The 16,306-nt window shown below is 41.4% G+C and overlaps 1 protein-coding gene across 3 annotated transcripts in view; it reads left to right on the top strand.

Moving 5' to 3' along the window:
- The window catches only part of LIFR (LIF receptor subunit alpha), a 125,410-nt gene that overhangs the window by 56,544 nt on the left and 52,560 nt on the right, over positions 1-16,306 (top strand). For all 3 annotated transcript variants that reach the window (XM_087715435.1, XM_087715433.1, XM_087715434.1), the window contains exons 4-9: positions 2,666-2,826; positions 4,917-5,080; positions 7,175-7,349; positions 10,241-10,531; positions 12,962-13,091; positions 15,010-15,176. In XM_087715435.1, the coding sequence (XP_087571561.1) occupies positions 2,666-2,826; positions 4,917-5,080; positions 7,175-7,349; positions 10,241-10,531; positions 12,962-13,091; positions 15,010-15,176 (1,088 nt within the window). The remainder of the gene's footprint in view (positions 1-2,665; positions 2,827-4,916; positions 5,081-7,174; positions 7,350-10,240; positions 10,532-12,961; positions 13,092-15,009; positions 15,177-16,306) is intronic.

Genomic DNA, 16,306 nt, shown 5'->3' with positions numbered 1-16,306 from the left:
AATTTTTTGTAAAGCATTACGAAGCAGTATATAATTCTAAGTGCTGTTGCTATTTTGTCCTGATTTTCTATTTTTGACACCATACTTTAATGGTGGTTCGACTTTGTTTTTAAAGTTGTATTGTAAACAGTGGTAGGATTCAAATAATTTAACAACCGATTCTCTGTCCTAATGAACAGCTCAGTAGCCGGGGCTTGGGGGGGTCATGTGACTGGGTGGGTGTGACCAACTCAATGTCATTCACCTCAATGGGCACTTCGCCTTAGCTGTTACAGTGTAATAAGGGTTAACCAGAGGGGCAGTTTCTGTATGTGGGGCAATAAAGATTAGGCTAGAAACAACACCAGAGTTTCCTTCCTGCCTTCCTTAAAGGATTAGCCTTGTAAAGTGGAAAAAAAACCAAAATGAGATTTCTTTCAACAACTGGTTCTCTGAACTGCTTAGAAAGTTAAACACTGGTTATCCCAAATAGGTGCGAACTGGCTGAATCCCACCACTGATCATAAACCACTGTCAAGCAAGAACAAACAGATCAACACTGTAGAATTCAAATGAGTTATTTTATTGTTTTATGTCTATTTCACAGGAATTTTCTCAGACTGGCAGATTCTCCTGAGAAAGGCTGGATCAGGCTCAAAAGCTGGGGGGAAATTAAGACCTTGTCCTCTTGTGTTTATGTAATAAATCCAGGCAAATTATCCATTTGATTCTTCCTCCTGACTGGGATGGTTGCTCTTCAACATCCATCTTGAAAGGAATGGAGGAAATATTGTTTGGTTCTTGGTTTTGGAATAAATTCATTAAGCCTGCACCTTCTCAATCTGTGCATGAGCTGATATGTAAATGCTTTCTGTTCTAGAATATAGGATACAAAAGTGCTCCGAAAAATATAAGTTAGATGAAAGTGAAATAAAAATACGGATCTTCAGAAAATATTTAAAATGTGTATTTTTTTAAAAAAAAAATGCCTAAAATGATTGTCTGTGGAGATTCTCAGTCATCCAGGTCATGGTTGTCCCAAAGTTGCTTTTTTCAAGAGGCAATTGGATTTTTTTTTGGAAGAGGTTTCGGTTCTCATCCAAGAAGCTTCTTCAGTTCTCAAGAGGCAACTGGACCAGAAAGTCCAGTTGCCTCTTGAAAAAAGCATCTTTGGGTCCCCAAAAATATATAGCAATAGGAATAGCACTTAGACATATTTACCACTTCAACAATGCTTTACAACCCTCTCTAAGCGGTTTACAGAGTTAGCATATGGCCCACAACAATCTAGGTCCACATTTTATCAATCTGGGAAGGATGGAAAGCCGATTAAACTTTGAACTGGTAAGATTCTAACTAACAACTGCTGGAAAGTCAGCAGAATTAGCCTGAGATACTGCATTCTAACCATGGTGCCACCAAGGAATAGTTTAACTTTTTAATTGAACTTTGTTTTGAAAAATTGTTGAGTATTATAGAAATGCATCCACATATTTATATGTAGAGTTGAAATTGTTGTTTGGCTCATTTTTTTCCACCCATTTCAGTCCCATTTCTACTCCAGGTTTCTGTTACGCTGTATTAAATATACCATGCACTTGGAGTAATGTAATTGCCAGTACGTCTTTTGCACATAAAGTAGTTTGTGAGGGTTGTTTTTTTTGTAACTTTGACCTTCTTGTTATACATGTGTTTGAGGAGCACCAAAACAGAAAAAAAAATACCCTGCTTTCTCTAGAGCAGTGTTTTTCAACCTTTTTTGTGCAAAGGCACACTTTTTTCATGAAAAAAATCATGAGGCACACCACCATTAGAAAATGTTAAAAAAATTTAACTCTGTGCCTATATTGACTATATATAAAGTAATTCTCCCACGGCACACCTTATACTATGTCACGGCACACTAGTGTGCCGCGGCACAGTGGTTGAAAAACACTGCTCTAGAAAGCCTCTTCTGTGCTTTTTAGCCTATGACTAGCCCGGCGTTGCCTGGGTATTTATTGATAGGAGGGAAATGTCTGGACCAAACGTAATTTCTAATGTTGGATTTTCCCCCTTATCAGAGGGAGCCTCCTTATGGAGTACTGTGAAGCCGTTATCATGGCAACTCCATTGCGCTGTATAGTAGAAGCCATTTTATGGCAGAACAGGCTGTATCTTGACAGAACACACACCCCGAGGGTGTTACCGGTGTCTTACCCCCACAGTATTTTTTTCCAGTCATCTATGTACCAAGTTTGGTTGAAATTGTTCAAGGCGTTCCAGAGTTATGCTGGAATACACACACACACACAACATTAGAGAATATAGCAGTAGACTTATATACCGCTTCATAGGCCTTTCAGGCCTCTCTAAGCGGTTTACAGAGAGTCAGCATATTGCCCCCAACAATCTGGGTCCTCATTTTACCCACCTCGGAAGGATGGAAGGCTGAGTCAACCCTGAGCCGGTGAGATTTGAACCGCTGACCTGCTGATCTAGCAGTAGCCTGCAGTGCTGCATTTAACCACTGCGCCACCTTGGCTCTACACTAGTAAATTAATACACTAGTAAATTAATTTATTATTTAATTTAACCTTAGACAGACATTTCGGTCTTCAACCAAGATATTGTGAATTCCTCTGACCTTTGTCATTTAAAATGATTTCCAATGGCTAAGCTGAACTTTCTCTCTCCCTTTCTGCAGTTCTGCCAAACCACAATGTTCATTAACCAAAGAAAAAAAGGGAACATTTCGATTGATTGTCTTTGACGCTATGAATATTGTGATCACCACCTTCAATTCAGCTGAGGAAGGGAAAAATCCCCTAGCTAAAAACACATTTGTGCTTCCTGAAAAAGACATTTGTAAGTATACCTTTCCCATGTTCAGAAATAGAATGTTTGGAATTTAGTGGCAGAGTTTGGGGTAATGCTAAAAATCAGTCCAGGTGGGCTTCAGGCTTACATTAAACTTTTTATGCAGTCTAAAGTAAAGCACTACCCTGAATTCTCCATGTATTTCCTTTTCTAGATCAAAGTATGTTTTATGCAATCCATAATGTGCAGCTTGTCCTGAAATGTATAATAAATACAGAGAAAATCTACTTATTCAATTTGGGATTATTGTGTTTTAAACCTCTATTGCAGGGGTGTCAAACTTGATTTTGTGGAGGGCCACATCAGGGTTATGTTTGACCTTGGGGGGGGATGGGGTGTGTGTGGGTGGCTTGATATCACTTGTGTCAGGGGTGCCTATGGTGGCCCGAGTGCTCAGCCACTGAAAACCGGCTCCCGAGCTCTGTTTTCAGCTGGGACGGCATCCTGCAACCATCTGCCAGTGAAAATGGAGCTTGGGACTGTCTTCCTCCCGAGCTCCGTTTTCACTGGCAGAGGCACCAGAAGGCCAGTCCTTCACTGTTTCCTGGGTGGCCCCGCAGGCCAGATCTAAGCACCCCACAGGCTGGATCAGGCCCCCGGGCCCTGAGTTTGACACCCCTCCTCTATTGCATCAATTCATCTATTATTATTATTCTTTCCTTCTGCTACACATTAATAAAATGGAGCGGGGGGGAAGCATTTCCAGTAAAGTTAATTGTTTTTTTAAATAACTTTGATTTGAAGTAATCCAGATAAAATTGTTGGAAAGAGAGAGTAAGGATTTTCTAATCCGAAGGTCTAGATTCCACTTGAGATTTTTTTATGCTTTCCTCACTGATGATCAGGGCAGCTGAATACTAGGTATAACATGTTGTGACTCCTTTATGCTATCTGCAGAGGTTCAGGACACTAAATAAGACTATTCTTGGCCAATAACAAAATATCTATTTCTGATCCGCTGGTTCTTTCTGTATGTTATATAGGACGACATCTGAGGTGATGCATGAATGAAATTATTTCATATAATTTCTACATATAACATAGCACGTTACATGATTTCTGTGTGTACATATGTACTGATATTTTTCAGAATACATATATCCTGTTTTCAAGTTTTGGAAGCTTTGGTTTTTTGTTATAAATTTTGCTTGTTTTTCCTATTTATAAAATGGAAAGGGAGTTTTCTCCATTTTGAGAAGGCAGTGGTAGAGGGTAGATTAGAGATGATGTTCTATTTTGGAATTCAGCCAGACAGTAATTTCCCACAGTATTTCATAATAATTTGGCTGTTTATGTCTTAGGAAACCTTCCAATTTTATGAGAACGTGAAATTATCTTGCAGTTTAAAATAGTAAGATTTGATGTTCAGTTTTTTTCATGAGAGCATGACTCCTGAATTAAAGTATTCGGTGTGAAGCCCTGACTACAGTTGTGATCTTTCAGTGCAATCTAGTTAAAGTTAAAAACAAAAGTACACATAAGATTGTGGCAAAATAATATTATTGTTGTTATTATTGTTTTCTTATTAGCCTGTGGTTAGAGAATACACTGGTAAATTCAATTTCCAGTAAAACCATTTACACTTGTCAATAGCAGTAGCATTTAGACATATATCGCTCTACAGTGCTTTACAGCCCTCTCTAAGTGGTTTACAGAGTCGGTATATAGCCCCCAACAATGTGGGTCCTCGTTTTACCGACCTTGGAAGGATGGAAGGCTGAGTCAACCATGAGACAGTAAGAATCGAACTGCTGAACTGCAGTCAGCCAGCAGTCAGCAGAAGTAGCCTGCAGTTCTGGATTCTAACCACTGCGCCACCATGGCTCATAACAATATTATCACTTTATAACAAAGTTGTCAATTTATAACTTTTTCATGTTATAAATTCGCCTTTGATGAAATCAGTACTGTAAAAGAAAGTTTGGTAGAATAGTTATTTTCACCGGATTTTAAAAAGTTCCTTGATGCAGAAGAAAAGTGGATTAGTGACTATATAATGAAGGAAGTGACTATCTGTTCAAAACACTTATTGACATTCAGTAATTCTGAGTCCAATTTACCTTCTTTCTTCCATCCAGTATTTGTTCCTCAGATGCCTCAAATTCATGGAGTGGCTAGAGATTATATAGCTGACACAGCAATTCTGGAATGGTATGATGGCGGATCAGTTTTTCAATACCAAATTGATTCTAGTTGGCAAATTCAGATTCTGCGTAAAGATCCAATGGAGGAAGTAGCACTAGTAAGTTGTCTGCCTTTACACCTCTCTATTTGTGTGTGTGTGGGTGCGTGTGTCTGTGTGTTTGTGTAACCCGATGGTCTCTAGCAGAAGAGAATAGTTGACCCCATTCTCAACTGACAATTGTAATCAAAGAGACTGATCTTGAGCAACTTGAGCTGGACAATCATCAATAAAAGCAAGTTTAATCATTAAAGAAGCTGATGATAAAAAGCAATGAAGTTAAGGAAGACATTGCAAGGCAATTACCACTATAAGCCAGCAAACCAGTGAAATGGAATTAGAGCAGCTTTGAAATATTGGAAAATTATAGTGAGACCCGGGGCACAATGATTGCAGTGGCCTTCTGCAGTCATGTGCCCTTCAGGGGTCCTGATGATGACTTCTCCCATCATCAAGCAGAGGTCTATGGCTGTGATGGCGAACCTGTGGCACGCAGAGCCCTCTCTGTGGGCATGCATGCCATTGCTAGCTGTTCTTCGCAGGTGCCAAAGTGCCAGAAACCCAAAGACCAGGTGGCCAGGACGTATGGATGTGTTGGTCAACTGGACTCAACTGGGTTTGTGGTAGATGTGAAAACCAGTTGGCCAGTGTGGGTTTCTGGTGCTCCGGTGCATGCACGTGCATCCTGGTTTGCGCACTTGGTGCTGAAAAGGTTCACCAACACTGGTCTATGGAGCCTCAGTTATCCAGAGCATGATTCTCCCAAAAATGCTTTTTCCCAAAAAAGCAACTGGATTATTTTTTCCTTGACGATGTTTCACTTCTCATCCAAGAAGCTTCTTCAGCTCTACAGTGAAGGTTAGGGAGGAAATTGCAAAAGGCTGAAAAAGCTTCTTGGATGAGAAGCGAAATGCCTTCAAAGAAAAATGTCCAGTTGCCTTTTGAGGAAAAAAAAAACACTTTTGGGACATCAAGCAGAAACTTTCATCGTGCTGCATGAGTTCACATATATAGTGAGACATAACTGGTTTTAGATTTAAACCAATGGACGAAACAGTCAGTATTCTTTATTAACCAAGATGTACTGCTTAATATTATATGTGAACCAAGTTACTCTGGGTTGTTATACAACCCACAGTAAAACAAGCCATGGCTTAGCATGATGTGTTAGAATAAAGAACCTCTTTAAAATAATCTCTTTAACTTGCAGCACAGAAACCTGCAAGAATAAAAAGGATGAAGGAATATAGCAATAGTAATATAGCAGTTAGACTTATATACCGCTTCATAGGGCTTTCAGCCCTCTCTAAGTGGTTTACAGAGTCAGCATATCGCCCCCACAGTCTGGGTCCTCATTTTACCCACCTCGGAAGAATGGAAGGGTGAGTCAACCTTGAGCCGGTGAGATTAGAACCACTGAACTGCAGATAACAGTCAGCTGAAGTGGCCTGCAATACAGCACTCTAACCACTCCGCCACCTCGTCTTTATGCTTGCATAAAATAGCAATCTTAAAACGAGAGGTTCAATGGTGAGGGGCAGGCTATTTTTTTTAAAACTATTTAATTTTCTTTAGAAATTACAAAAGAAATGACAAGTAAGTACACTAACCTTCCCAGATAATTCCCCCCCCCCATTAAACTTAAAACAACAACGACACATAAACACCCACAAAAACAAATAAAAATTGGAGGGAAATAATAAAACTAAGAAAGAGAGAGAAGGGAAACAATATCTTACGTACTATACTTATCAATAGTCACTGGTTTACTAAGAATTATTACATTCTACTATAAAATGGTTAGTAAAAAATATTATTGTAGAACATCACAAAATCTCTGCGTAATAATACATACGTCTTCATCCTTTGACTAGCAGAAAATGCTACCTTTTCCTCAAAAGGAAGGATCACGCATTTCCAAAAATTGTTCCTAAATATCTGGAATAATATCAATATTCTAATTCAATATGATTCTTTTAATCACCCCCTATCCCAGGATCAATACAATGGGGGTGGGAAAAGATGGGGAAATCTGCATGAATACAATGAACATTAATATAGTTTTCTTTTTGTCTAAATTCTGGTCTTGCGCATGTGCAGTGATTAGTAGGTTTGGTAAATAACATAAATTTGGAACAAATCTTGCGTTTTCAGGAGACCTATAACACATCAGTTGGCAACAAAGACACTCTCCGTCGCTGGGAATGGACATCAGATCTGCCTTTTAATTGCACCATTCACTACTTTAGGATTCGCTATTTTCTTAATGAGAAAACTTTTGCTGGAAGGAAGATGTGGAGTGAATGGAGTCCACTTGTAAACGTTACGGGTAAGAAGATGGGATTGAGCCCAACTTTTGGAATAAGAAGAGTCTCTTATCAAACTTCCTAAGGATGGGCTTCAAAAATTGCAGCAACGGGTCCACTGCCCGGTTGCTGGGTGAACGTGGCCATGGTGGGCGTGGCCATGCCTGCCTTCTACATAATGGGGGGGGCATTTTCTACCCTCCCCAGACTCCAGAGGCTTTCCTTGAGCCTCTGGGAGGGCAGAAACTGCTTCCCCCGGGGCTCGGGAGGCCCTCCAGGGGCAGAAAACAGGCCTGTTTTCAGATTTACGGAACCTCCAAAAGCCCGTTTTCCCAGGGGCAGATTTATGGTGGATCAGCAGTCAATAGCTACTAATATTGATGGTTGTTTATGATATCCTCAATCATAAGCAGCAGGTTACAGATACTGGTTTCAACAGTAGAAGGGAGTTTTGGATTAGATTATATGTTTAGTTTTCTCCCTAACTGTCAATTTTAATAGCACAAAACAACAACAAATCATAGACCTTCTAGAAACACTGTTGCTGAAGTAGAAAATATATGGCCCTCAAGTTATTGTTAAGGTTTTCCAGTGGTCCTAAGAAGAAAGACTAATATAGGCATTCCTTGACCTATGACTAGTCACTTAATGAGAACTCAAAGTTACAATGGAGCTCCCCGGAACTATTTACCACCTGTTTTCAGAGTTTCAATGACCACACACATACATCCACAGTCATGTGATCATATTTTGGGTGGTGGACAGCTAGTTCATCTTTACAGCCATTTGCAACATCCCCTCCATCATGTGACCCTGAATTATGTCATTTCTCTTTTGCTGGTTTCTGAAGTTTACTTCTGTTTTCTGGCAAAAAATATCCATAGGGGAAAATGGATTTACTTAGCAACTGCCATGTTTGTTTAATAATCACTATGTTCACTTAGTGAAAAGAACAATGCAGTAGTGGGTTGCTCCCAGTTTGGCTGAACTGGTAGCGGCAGTGGGAGGCCCCGCCCACCCACCTGGACTCTTCTGCACATGCGCAGAGTGTAGTATGTGCAGTAGCGTGTGCTTGAATCGGTAGTAAAAATATTTGCAACCCACCACTGGAACAGTGATCATAAAGTTATGATCATTGTAAAAATCACATAATGCCTCAACTTATGTCCACAACAATGTACAACCATAATGCCATGCCTTGCTACCTGTAGGGTTGAAGTTAAAAGGAGTGCCACAAGTTGTCTTCTCTTGTAGTACAGCCATATGTCTCTGTGGTTCTGTTTAGGTTGAAAAATGAGCATTTTTCACATTTTCACATTTTATTGAGATTTATAGGCCGCCCTTCTCCCTGAGGGGACTCAGGGCGGCTTACAATCACAAGGGGAGGGGGTGCAGTACCAAGACAAACAATAGTGAACAAGATAAAATGATAAACACAACATGCATTCAACAGTCAGCACTCGGGCGGGTAAATTGGAAACTATCCCCAGGCCTGCTGGGAGAGCCAGGTCTTGAGGGCTGTGCGGAAGGTCTGGATGGTGGTGAGGGTACGAATCTCAACGGGGAGCTCGTTCCACAGGGTCGGAGCTGCAACAGAAAAGGCTCTCCTCCGTGTAGTCGCCAGTCGACATTGACTGGCGGATGGAATTTAGAGGAGGCCCAGCCTGTGCGATCTAATCGGTCGGAGGGAGGTGATCGGCAGTGTTTTTCTATAATGCCTGGAGCCTCCTTTAGGTGTTTACAAGATGTATTCATAGCAGGTGGTACAATCAGCAGCTGTTATTGTTGCCTTGTTGAGTGGCTGAGCCTGGATCCCAGTATGGCACCTATGGGGTCCCTTGGTGCCTATCAAGTCAATGCTCCATCTGATTTTATTTTGGGTTGCTGCTGTTGTTGTTTTTTTAGATTATTTTAATTTAGAGAGAGGGAGGGAGGGTGGACAATGAATGGAGAGGGGATGATGAACCAATCATCTTTTCTGTTTCCAAGAGTTTTAATGGCCCCCACACTTACCTGGAGACATTCCAAGAAGATAAGAATGATAGAGAGTTGTCAACCAGTGATCTGCATAGAAGTATGCCCATTTGCCAGAAACAATTCAACTGTAAGATGAAGAAGTAGAGAGCATCTTGAGAGGTTAAAGGGAATGATGGATATGATTTCATGTATCTTCTGGCATTTTGTGAAACAGTTGTTCCAGTGGTGGGTTTCAATTTATTTTACTACCAGTTCGCTCGCATGCGCTCATGCAATGCTTCTGTGCATGCGCAGAAGCGTTCGAGTGGGTGGGAGGAGCCTCCTGCCGCCGGTACTACCTGTTTGCCTGATCTGGGGTGAACCAGCAGAAACTCACCTCTGAGCCGTTCTCAAAATTTGGGTCTTTGGGACAAGAATGTTGGAAATCTTTAGAGTAAAAGAATATAAGAGACTAACAGAGTTGGAAGGGACCCTGGAGGTGTTCTAGTCCAACCCTCTGCTCAAGCAGGAGATTTTATAACATTTCATATAAATAGTTGTCCAATCTCTTCTTAAAAACCTCCAGTGTTGGAGCACCCTCAACTTTTGGAGTCAAGTTGTTCCACTGATTAGTTGTTCTCACTGAAAGGAAATTTCCTTAAGTTCCAGGGTTAAATTTTGTGAGTTTAGTTTGTTTTCACATCCAGAATTGCTATCTCTATTTTTCTGAGGTTTTTTTTTCCCCAGGACAAGTAATTTTAATTAATACTGTTAGTTTAAGTGTATCTTCTCAAAGGCACCTGGGTTCCGTTGTGCTTCCCTTCCATTGTGATGGAGATTATAGCTCAGTGGCTCTAATTCCACAGAGGCTGGGCCTGTAAATGGATTGTTGTGTGCAGCTGAATCTGCTGAATAATCAATGTTGCCGATTCTTTCCTGTCTTGTCTTTCTGTTGCAGGAAGTCCCCCAAACAAAATCCCAAAAATGTACCCTATAGATAAAGTAGTGGCGGTCGGTTCCAACGTGACTTTCTGCTGCGTATATCAAGATGGATACACTTTACTCGAAATTAATTATGCTTCGTGCAGAACTCTGAAGTGTGAGGTTGCCCCACTCACCAACTGGAGCATGACAATCTCTGTGCAAAATGTTATTTCTGACAACCATTCTAATGTTAATGGCTGGTGTCAAGTACAAAATAAAGATACAAAGAAAAAGTCTTTAACTGGAACGGTTTTATTTGTGGGATGTAAGTGCTAATGTTTTCCTTACATTTTATGGTACCCTGTTCTCGTGAAAATAAGACCTCCCCAGATAATAAGTCCAATTGGGCTTTTGAGTGCATGCGCTAAAATAAGCCCTCCCCAAAACTATTGCAACACAGCAGCAGCCATGAGGTGACCACACTCGCCACCTCCTTCACCTCAAAAGTAATAAACCCTCCCCCCAAAATAAGGCCAAGTGCTTATTTCGAGGGTCAAAGGAAAACAAGACACTGTCTTATTTTCAGGGAAACACAGTAGATCCATGCATGGGTAAACAATTTGGGTGAATGACAAAGATGATTTTAAAAAGTTGCTGAAAATAATAAAAGGAGAAATGAAATAAATAAAATGAATATGTAAAAGCTACTTTCTATGTATGAATCTTTCTGTCAAGCACAGAATCTCTCCAGGCAGTTCAAATTAATAAATAGGTTTATTGTATGCTAAAGCTTTCTACAAGAATCTGAACTGCTAACAATCAAAGTGAGTTAGCGGTAGATATGAGTCAATGGAATTCAAGGTGGGCTGGACTTAGATCTCTTGAGGGCGTAAAAGGATTTGAGATTGTTGATGTATTTGACCCCTCCCCTCAGGCTCAGCATGGTCATCTCCTACACTTACATTTCAAAATGCAACTCTCAAATAATTTGAAAAACTGAAAGGTTTATCATTGAAAACAGCAATGCAGATCCCAAGCACGTTTCTTTCAAAATACTATCCTAGCACGGAACTCTACAATGGGGAAGACTTTCTACATTTAGCAAAGGCTTTGAAAAGAGCACCAGTGAAAAGGGTCAAATTATTTCACGGGATGTAATAATATAGGAAAAAATATGAGAGTAGTGTGGTGGCCTAGAGGGGGCGCTCTCGCCTCACAACCAGGAAGCCCTGAGCTCTATCCCAGGTAGAGGCAAATATTTCTCCCTGGACACAGAGTTTATCTGCTGAATAAAATTCCTCATTGGCGACAGGCCGGGCATCCGGCCAGTAAGGGATTGTGGGGTCATAAAAAGGGGATGATGACATAGGAAAAAAAATATTCCTTTAGATATTTTTGCCCTGAACTGGTCAGTATGTAAAATTAAAATCAATTAGTGGAAACTTGTCTAGTGATGGCCACAATTTTCAAAAACATTTGGCATGCCAGCTTTACCCATCCAAACTCATTCACTGTCCGTCCCAAATGGGCAGCCAATAGCTTATTTTGATTTGATCTCAATTTTCTGCTGAAATTCAGGAAAAGCTAACGTTTTTGATACTTCTTGGTACCACTTTTGTACTCCTCTCCCTCCAAGAAAATATACGTATTTTCAGGAATGGCCCCAATGGCTTGTGCAAATCGAGATTCGCATGCTTGCACCGCCTGGTTCCCAACAGTTCCCCTGTTTTAAAGCTTCAGTGATGCAGCTGAAAGTTGGTTTCACAATCATTCTTGTTATACTGGTAGCCCTTGACAGAGGACCATTAGCTTAACAATGGTCCTAAATTATGGCAGCATTGAAAATGTGACTTTAAGACCTATCCTCAAAGTTAGGACAACCGTACCAGCCTTGCAATCTTGTGGACATTTGGCAATGAGCTTGCATTTATGATGGCTGCAGTATCCTCCAGTCAGATAATTGCAATTTATGACTTCCTGGCTGGCTTCTAACAAGCAAAATCCATGGTGGAAGTTGGATTTGGTTAACAACCGTAGTAAAAAAAAAAAATTGGCTCTAGTCACATGATTACTTGTTTAACAACTCCATTGCTTAGCAGATGAAATTCCAGTCCTAACTGTGAGCATTGGTTAAGGACTATCTGAGCTACAAGTAAATCAATACTGTTACCCAAGATAGCAATAGCAATAGCACTTAGACTTGTATACCGTTTTAGAGTGCTTTATAGCTCTCTCTAAGCTGTTTACAGAGTCAGCATATTGCCCCTAACAATCTGGGTCCTCATTTTACCTACCTCGGAAGGATGGGAGGCTGAGTCAACCATGAGCCTCGTGAGATTTGAACCGCCAAATTGCAGGTAGACAGCAGTCAGCAGAAGTGGCCTGCAGTACTGCACTCTAACCACTGCGCCACCCTACATATTTGTTGAGACTTTCAGCTTCAGTTATCAAACTGGTTGGTCATTCTGTAAGTTGTAGTTCAGCGACATCTGAAAGGAAGCAAACTCTTGAGTTTCCAAAAATTGGCTCTACTGTAAAATGAACAAGGCTGTGAAACAGCCTATTTTGGTGGGGTCAGTTCTATAATTAGACAGTATGGTAATCATTTGTCACATTTTTCATGTGAGCTAAATTGTGTGTGTGGTAGCAATTGATCTTTTTATATTAATTTCCTTATTGAATTATTGTTGAAATGGTAGGTTCAACCGATATGTACTTATGGGTAACACTTCTTCTCTCCTATTTGTTACTATAGATCCTCCGGGTGTCCCCCAAAATTTAACTTGTGAAACACAGAATTTTAAGGAAATAGGATGCCACTGGCAGGAGAAAAGGCACACCTTATTCTGTGACCCAAGAAGAACCTATTATTCCTTATTTGAAGGGTATGTCTTCATGTACTTTTTAAAGTAGGAGAACACACACAGACACACAAACACACAGACACACACACACACACACACACACAGAAGCACACAATGTGTGCGTGAGAGAGACATACTTGGTACAAAAGTTATTCAGATAAACTTGTCATTTCTTTATATGTGTGGTTAGATTGTAGATCAGGGGTGTCAAAATCAATTTCATTGGGGGCTGCATCAGGGTTGTGTTTGACCTTGTGTGTGTGTGTAGAGTGGGAGTGGCCAGGGTGGGCATGGCTAGCTCAATGTCACTCATGTCGGGGTCACCTGTGGTGGCCCGAATGCTTTGTCAGAGAAAACGGGCTCCTAAGCTCCGTTTTTGGTTGTGATGGCCTCCTGCAACCCTCTGCCAGCAAAATGGACCCTCCCAAACTCCATTTTCACTGGCAGAGGCACTACAGGCCAGATCCTTCACTGTTTCCAGGGTGGCCCCATGGGCCAGATCTAAGCAACTGCAGGTCGGATCCAGCCCCTGGACTTTGAGTTTGACACCCCTGTTGACCCAATGGGATAAGTCTTTGGAGAGCTACTAATTATAAATGGCCATATACAGTATCTTATGCCTTCCTTTTGGTTTTCCATGATGGCCTATGATGGCCTAATAGGAGTGTGCGCCTATCTAGTGTAGTAGTTAAGAGGTTGATTTAGGTTGAATTCTACTCTCAGTCATGGAAAATCGCTGTCTTTTAGGCCAGCCATTCTGTCTCAAATTGGAGATTCTCAGTCGTCCAGATCATGGTTTTCCCAACGGTGCTTTTTCAAGAGGCAAATTGGACTTGACATTTCCAAATTGATAAAGGAGAATATTGGTAGCTGAGGATCGAAATGAGGGGTCCTTGGTGCTCTCTGAGCTTGGCTGTTTTCTTGCAAATGTTTCATTACATCTTCAGGAGGACAACCAAGTGCAGAGGGCACTAAGGAACCCCCCCATTCACACGGCTCAGTAGCTAAGACACTGAGCTTGCTGATCAGAAAGGTCGACAGTTCTGCAGTTCAAATCCCTAGTACAGGTCTCCTGCATGAGCAGGGGATTGGACTAGAGGACCTTCCAAATCTGTTACTGTTACCATTATAATCAGTTGATGATAATAAGATAAATGGTGAAAGAAATACAGTAACTGATGTGGGATAAGGATGGAATTCCTTAGAGGATGGAAAGTAGACAGAGGAGAAAATCCTTAGGGTTTCTTCAAATTAAAAGATTAAAATTTTGTCCAGCTTTTGAATTGAATTGAATTGAATAGGTTTATTTATAGGCCGCCCTTTTCCCTGAGGGGACTCAGGGCGGCTAACAGCTCATAGGGAGGGGGATACAGACAATAACATATAACATTACATATAATTAAAAAATAAACAACATTCATCCAACATTCAGGTGGGGGCAGATCAATCTCTACCCCCAGGCCTGGCAGGATAGCCAGTTCTTGAGGGCTGCGCGGAAGGTCTGAAGGGTGGTGAGGGTACGGATCCCCACGGGGAGCTCGTTCCAGAGGGTCGGAGCTGCCACCGAAAAGGCTCTCTTCCGCGTAGTGGCCAGCTGGCACTGGCTGGCAGATGGCACTCGGAGGAGGCCTAATCTATGAGATCTAATCGGTCTCGAGGAGGTAATCGGCAGGAGGCGGTCTCCCAAGATCCCAGCCATTCCTCCCCTCCCCCCCAGAAGTTTCCCCTGGCAGAAAGCCAGTTTCCTTTCCCTACTTATAGCAGGGCTGATCTGGAGTAGAAAACAGAGGGGCCAACAAGATATGGTTTATATAAAGACATCTGGTTGTTTTGAGTCAACTTATTTCTCCACTGAAATCACTGCATGACTGTGGTTTATCTGACCTTTTCTATGATATGTTTTCTCCGTTTTAATCACAATTTCTCCCTAACTTTTCAGAAACTCTGGGAAAAATATGTCATGTGCATTTGATAGGCTACATTGTAAACATTATCGCTGTAATTTTACACTCCTGAAGGACCAAACAGAATACAACTTCACACTACATGCTTCCAGTCATCTTGGCCAAGCAGAAGCTTCCCTCTTAATTGATATTAGGCATAGAGGTGAGATTTTTCCTCTGTGCTCTGGTGAAAAACCTTTAAAAGAAATTGAAGTTTTATTTATCTGCCATGGAAAAGAGGTGTTCCGTTTATAGGAGGTTCTTCTTCTTCTTCTTCTTCTTCTTCTTCTTCTTCTTCTTCTTCTTCTTCTTCTTCTTCTTCTTCTTCTTCTTCTTCTTCTTCTTCTTCTTCTTCTTCTTCTCCTTCTCCTTCTCCTTCTCCTTCTCCTTCTCCTTCTCCCTCTCCCTCTCCCTCTCCCTCTCCCTCTCCTCCTCCTCCTCCTCCTCCTCCCTCTCCTTCTTCTCCTTCTTCATCATCTCCCTCCTCCTTTCTCCCTTCTCCCTTCTCCCACAGTAGGATTCATTTTTTTTTAACTACCAGTTCTATGGGTATGGCTTGGTGTGGCATGGCTTGTGGGCATGGCATGGCTTCGTGGACATGGCAGGGGAAGGTTACTGCAAAATTCCCATTCCCTCCTGATCAGCTAGGATTCGGGAGGCAGAGAACGGATGGGGGGCGGGGCAGGTCAGAGGTGGTATTTACTGGTTCTCCAAACTACTCAAAATTTCCACTACCAGTTCTCCAGAACTGATCAGAACCTGCTGAATACTACCTCTGGAATTCACCCTTCTCATCCTTCTCCTTCTTCTTTGCCTCCCCCTCCCCCTTCTCCCCTGTGTGTGTATCTCTCTGTGTATGTGTGTGTATGTGTGTGTTTATGTATGCGTATGTGTGTGGTTTAATAGACAAAGTGTTGAATGTACAAACAGGGAGAGCCAACTTTGAGTCCATCCTCAGCTGTGGAAGCTCATTGAGTGATTTTGAGACACTCATTGCTTCTTATCCCACCTACCTCAATGGTGGTGGTTGTTGGTGGTGGTGAAAAGTAGAAGAAGACAGCACTGTGAATTCTGTCTTGAGCTCCTGAATAAAAGGCAGGATATAAATCTAATAAATTTCTGATATATTTTAGTATCATCTCTTTTCCCTATCACATTCAGGTTGCTCCTATTTTCTCCACTGCAACAGCCCAGGACTGTTAGATAGTTAAGTCTGAGAAAGAATGTGATGGAATGTATGGATGACCTTGGAGAAAGAGGGCAAGAGAAGCTGATTGGAAACAATCAAGCAAA

This window comes from Thamnophis sirtalis, unplaced genomic scaffold (genome assembly GCF_051295495.1).
Source record: "Thamnophis sirtalis isolate CommonGarterSnake01/CBP01778 unplaced genomic scaffold, rThaSir2_p1.2 scaffold_5, whole genome shotgun sequence".
Taxonomy (NCBI): domain Eukaryota; kingdom Metazoa; phylum Chordata; class Lepidosauria; order Squamata; family Natricidae; genus Thamnophis; species Thamnophis sirtalis.
The sequence above is the reverse complement of the archived record's forward strand: the minus strand, read 5'-3'. Positions and strand labels throughout refer to the sequence as shown.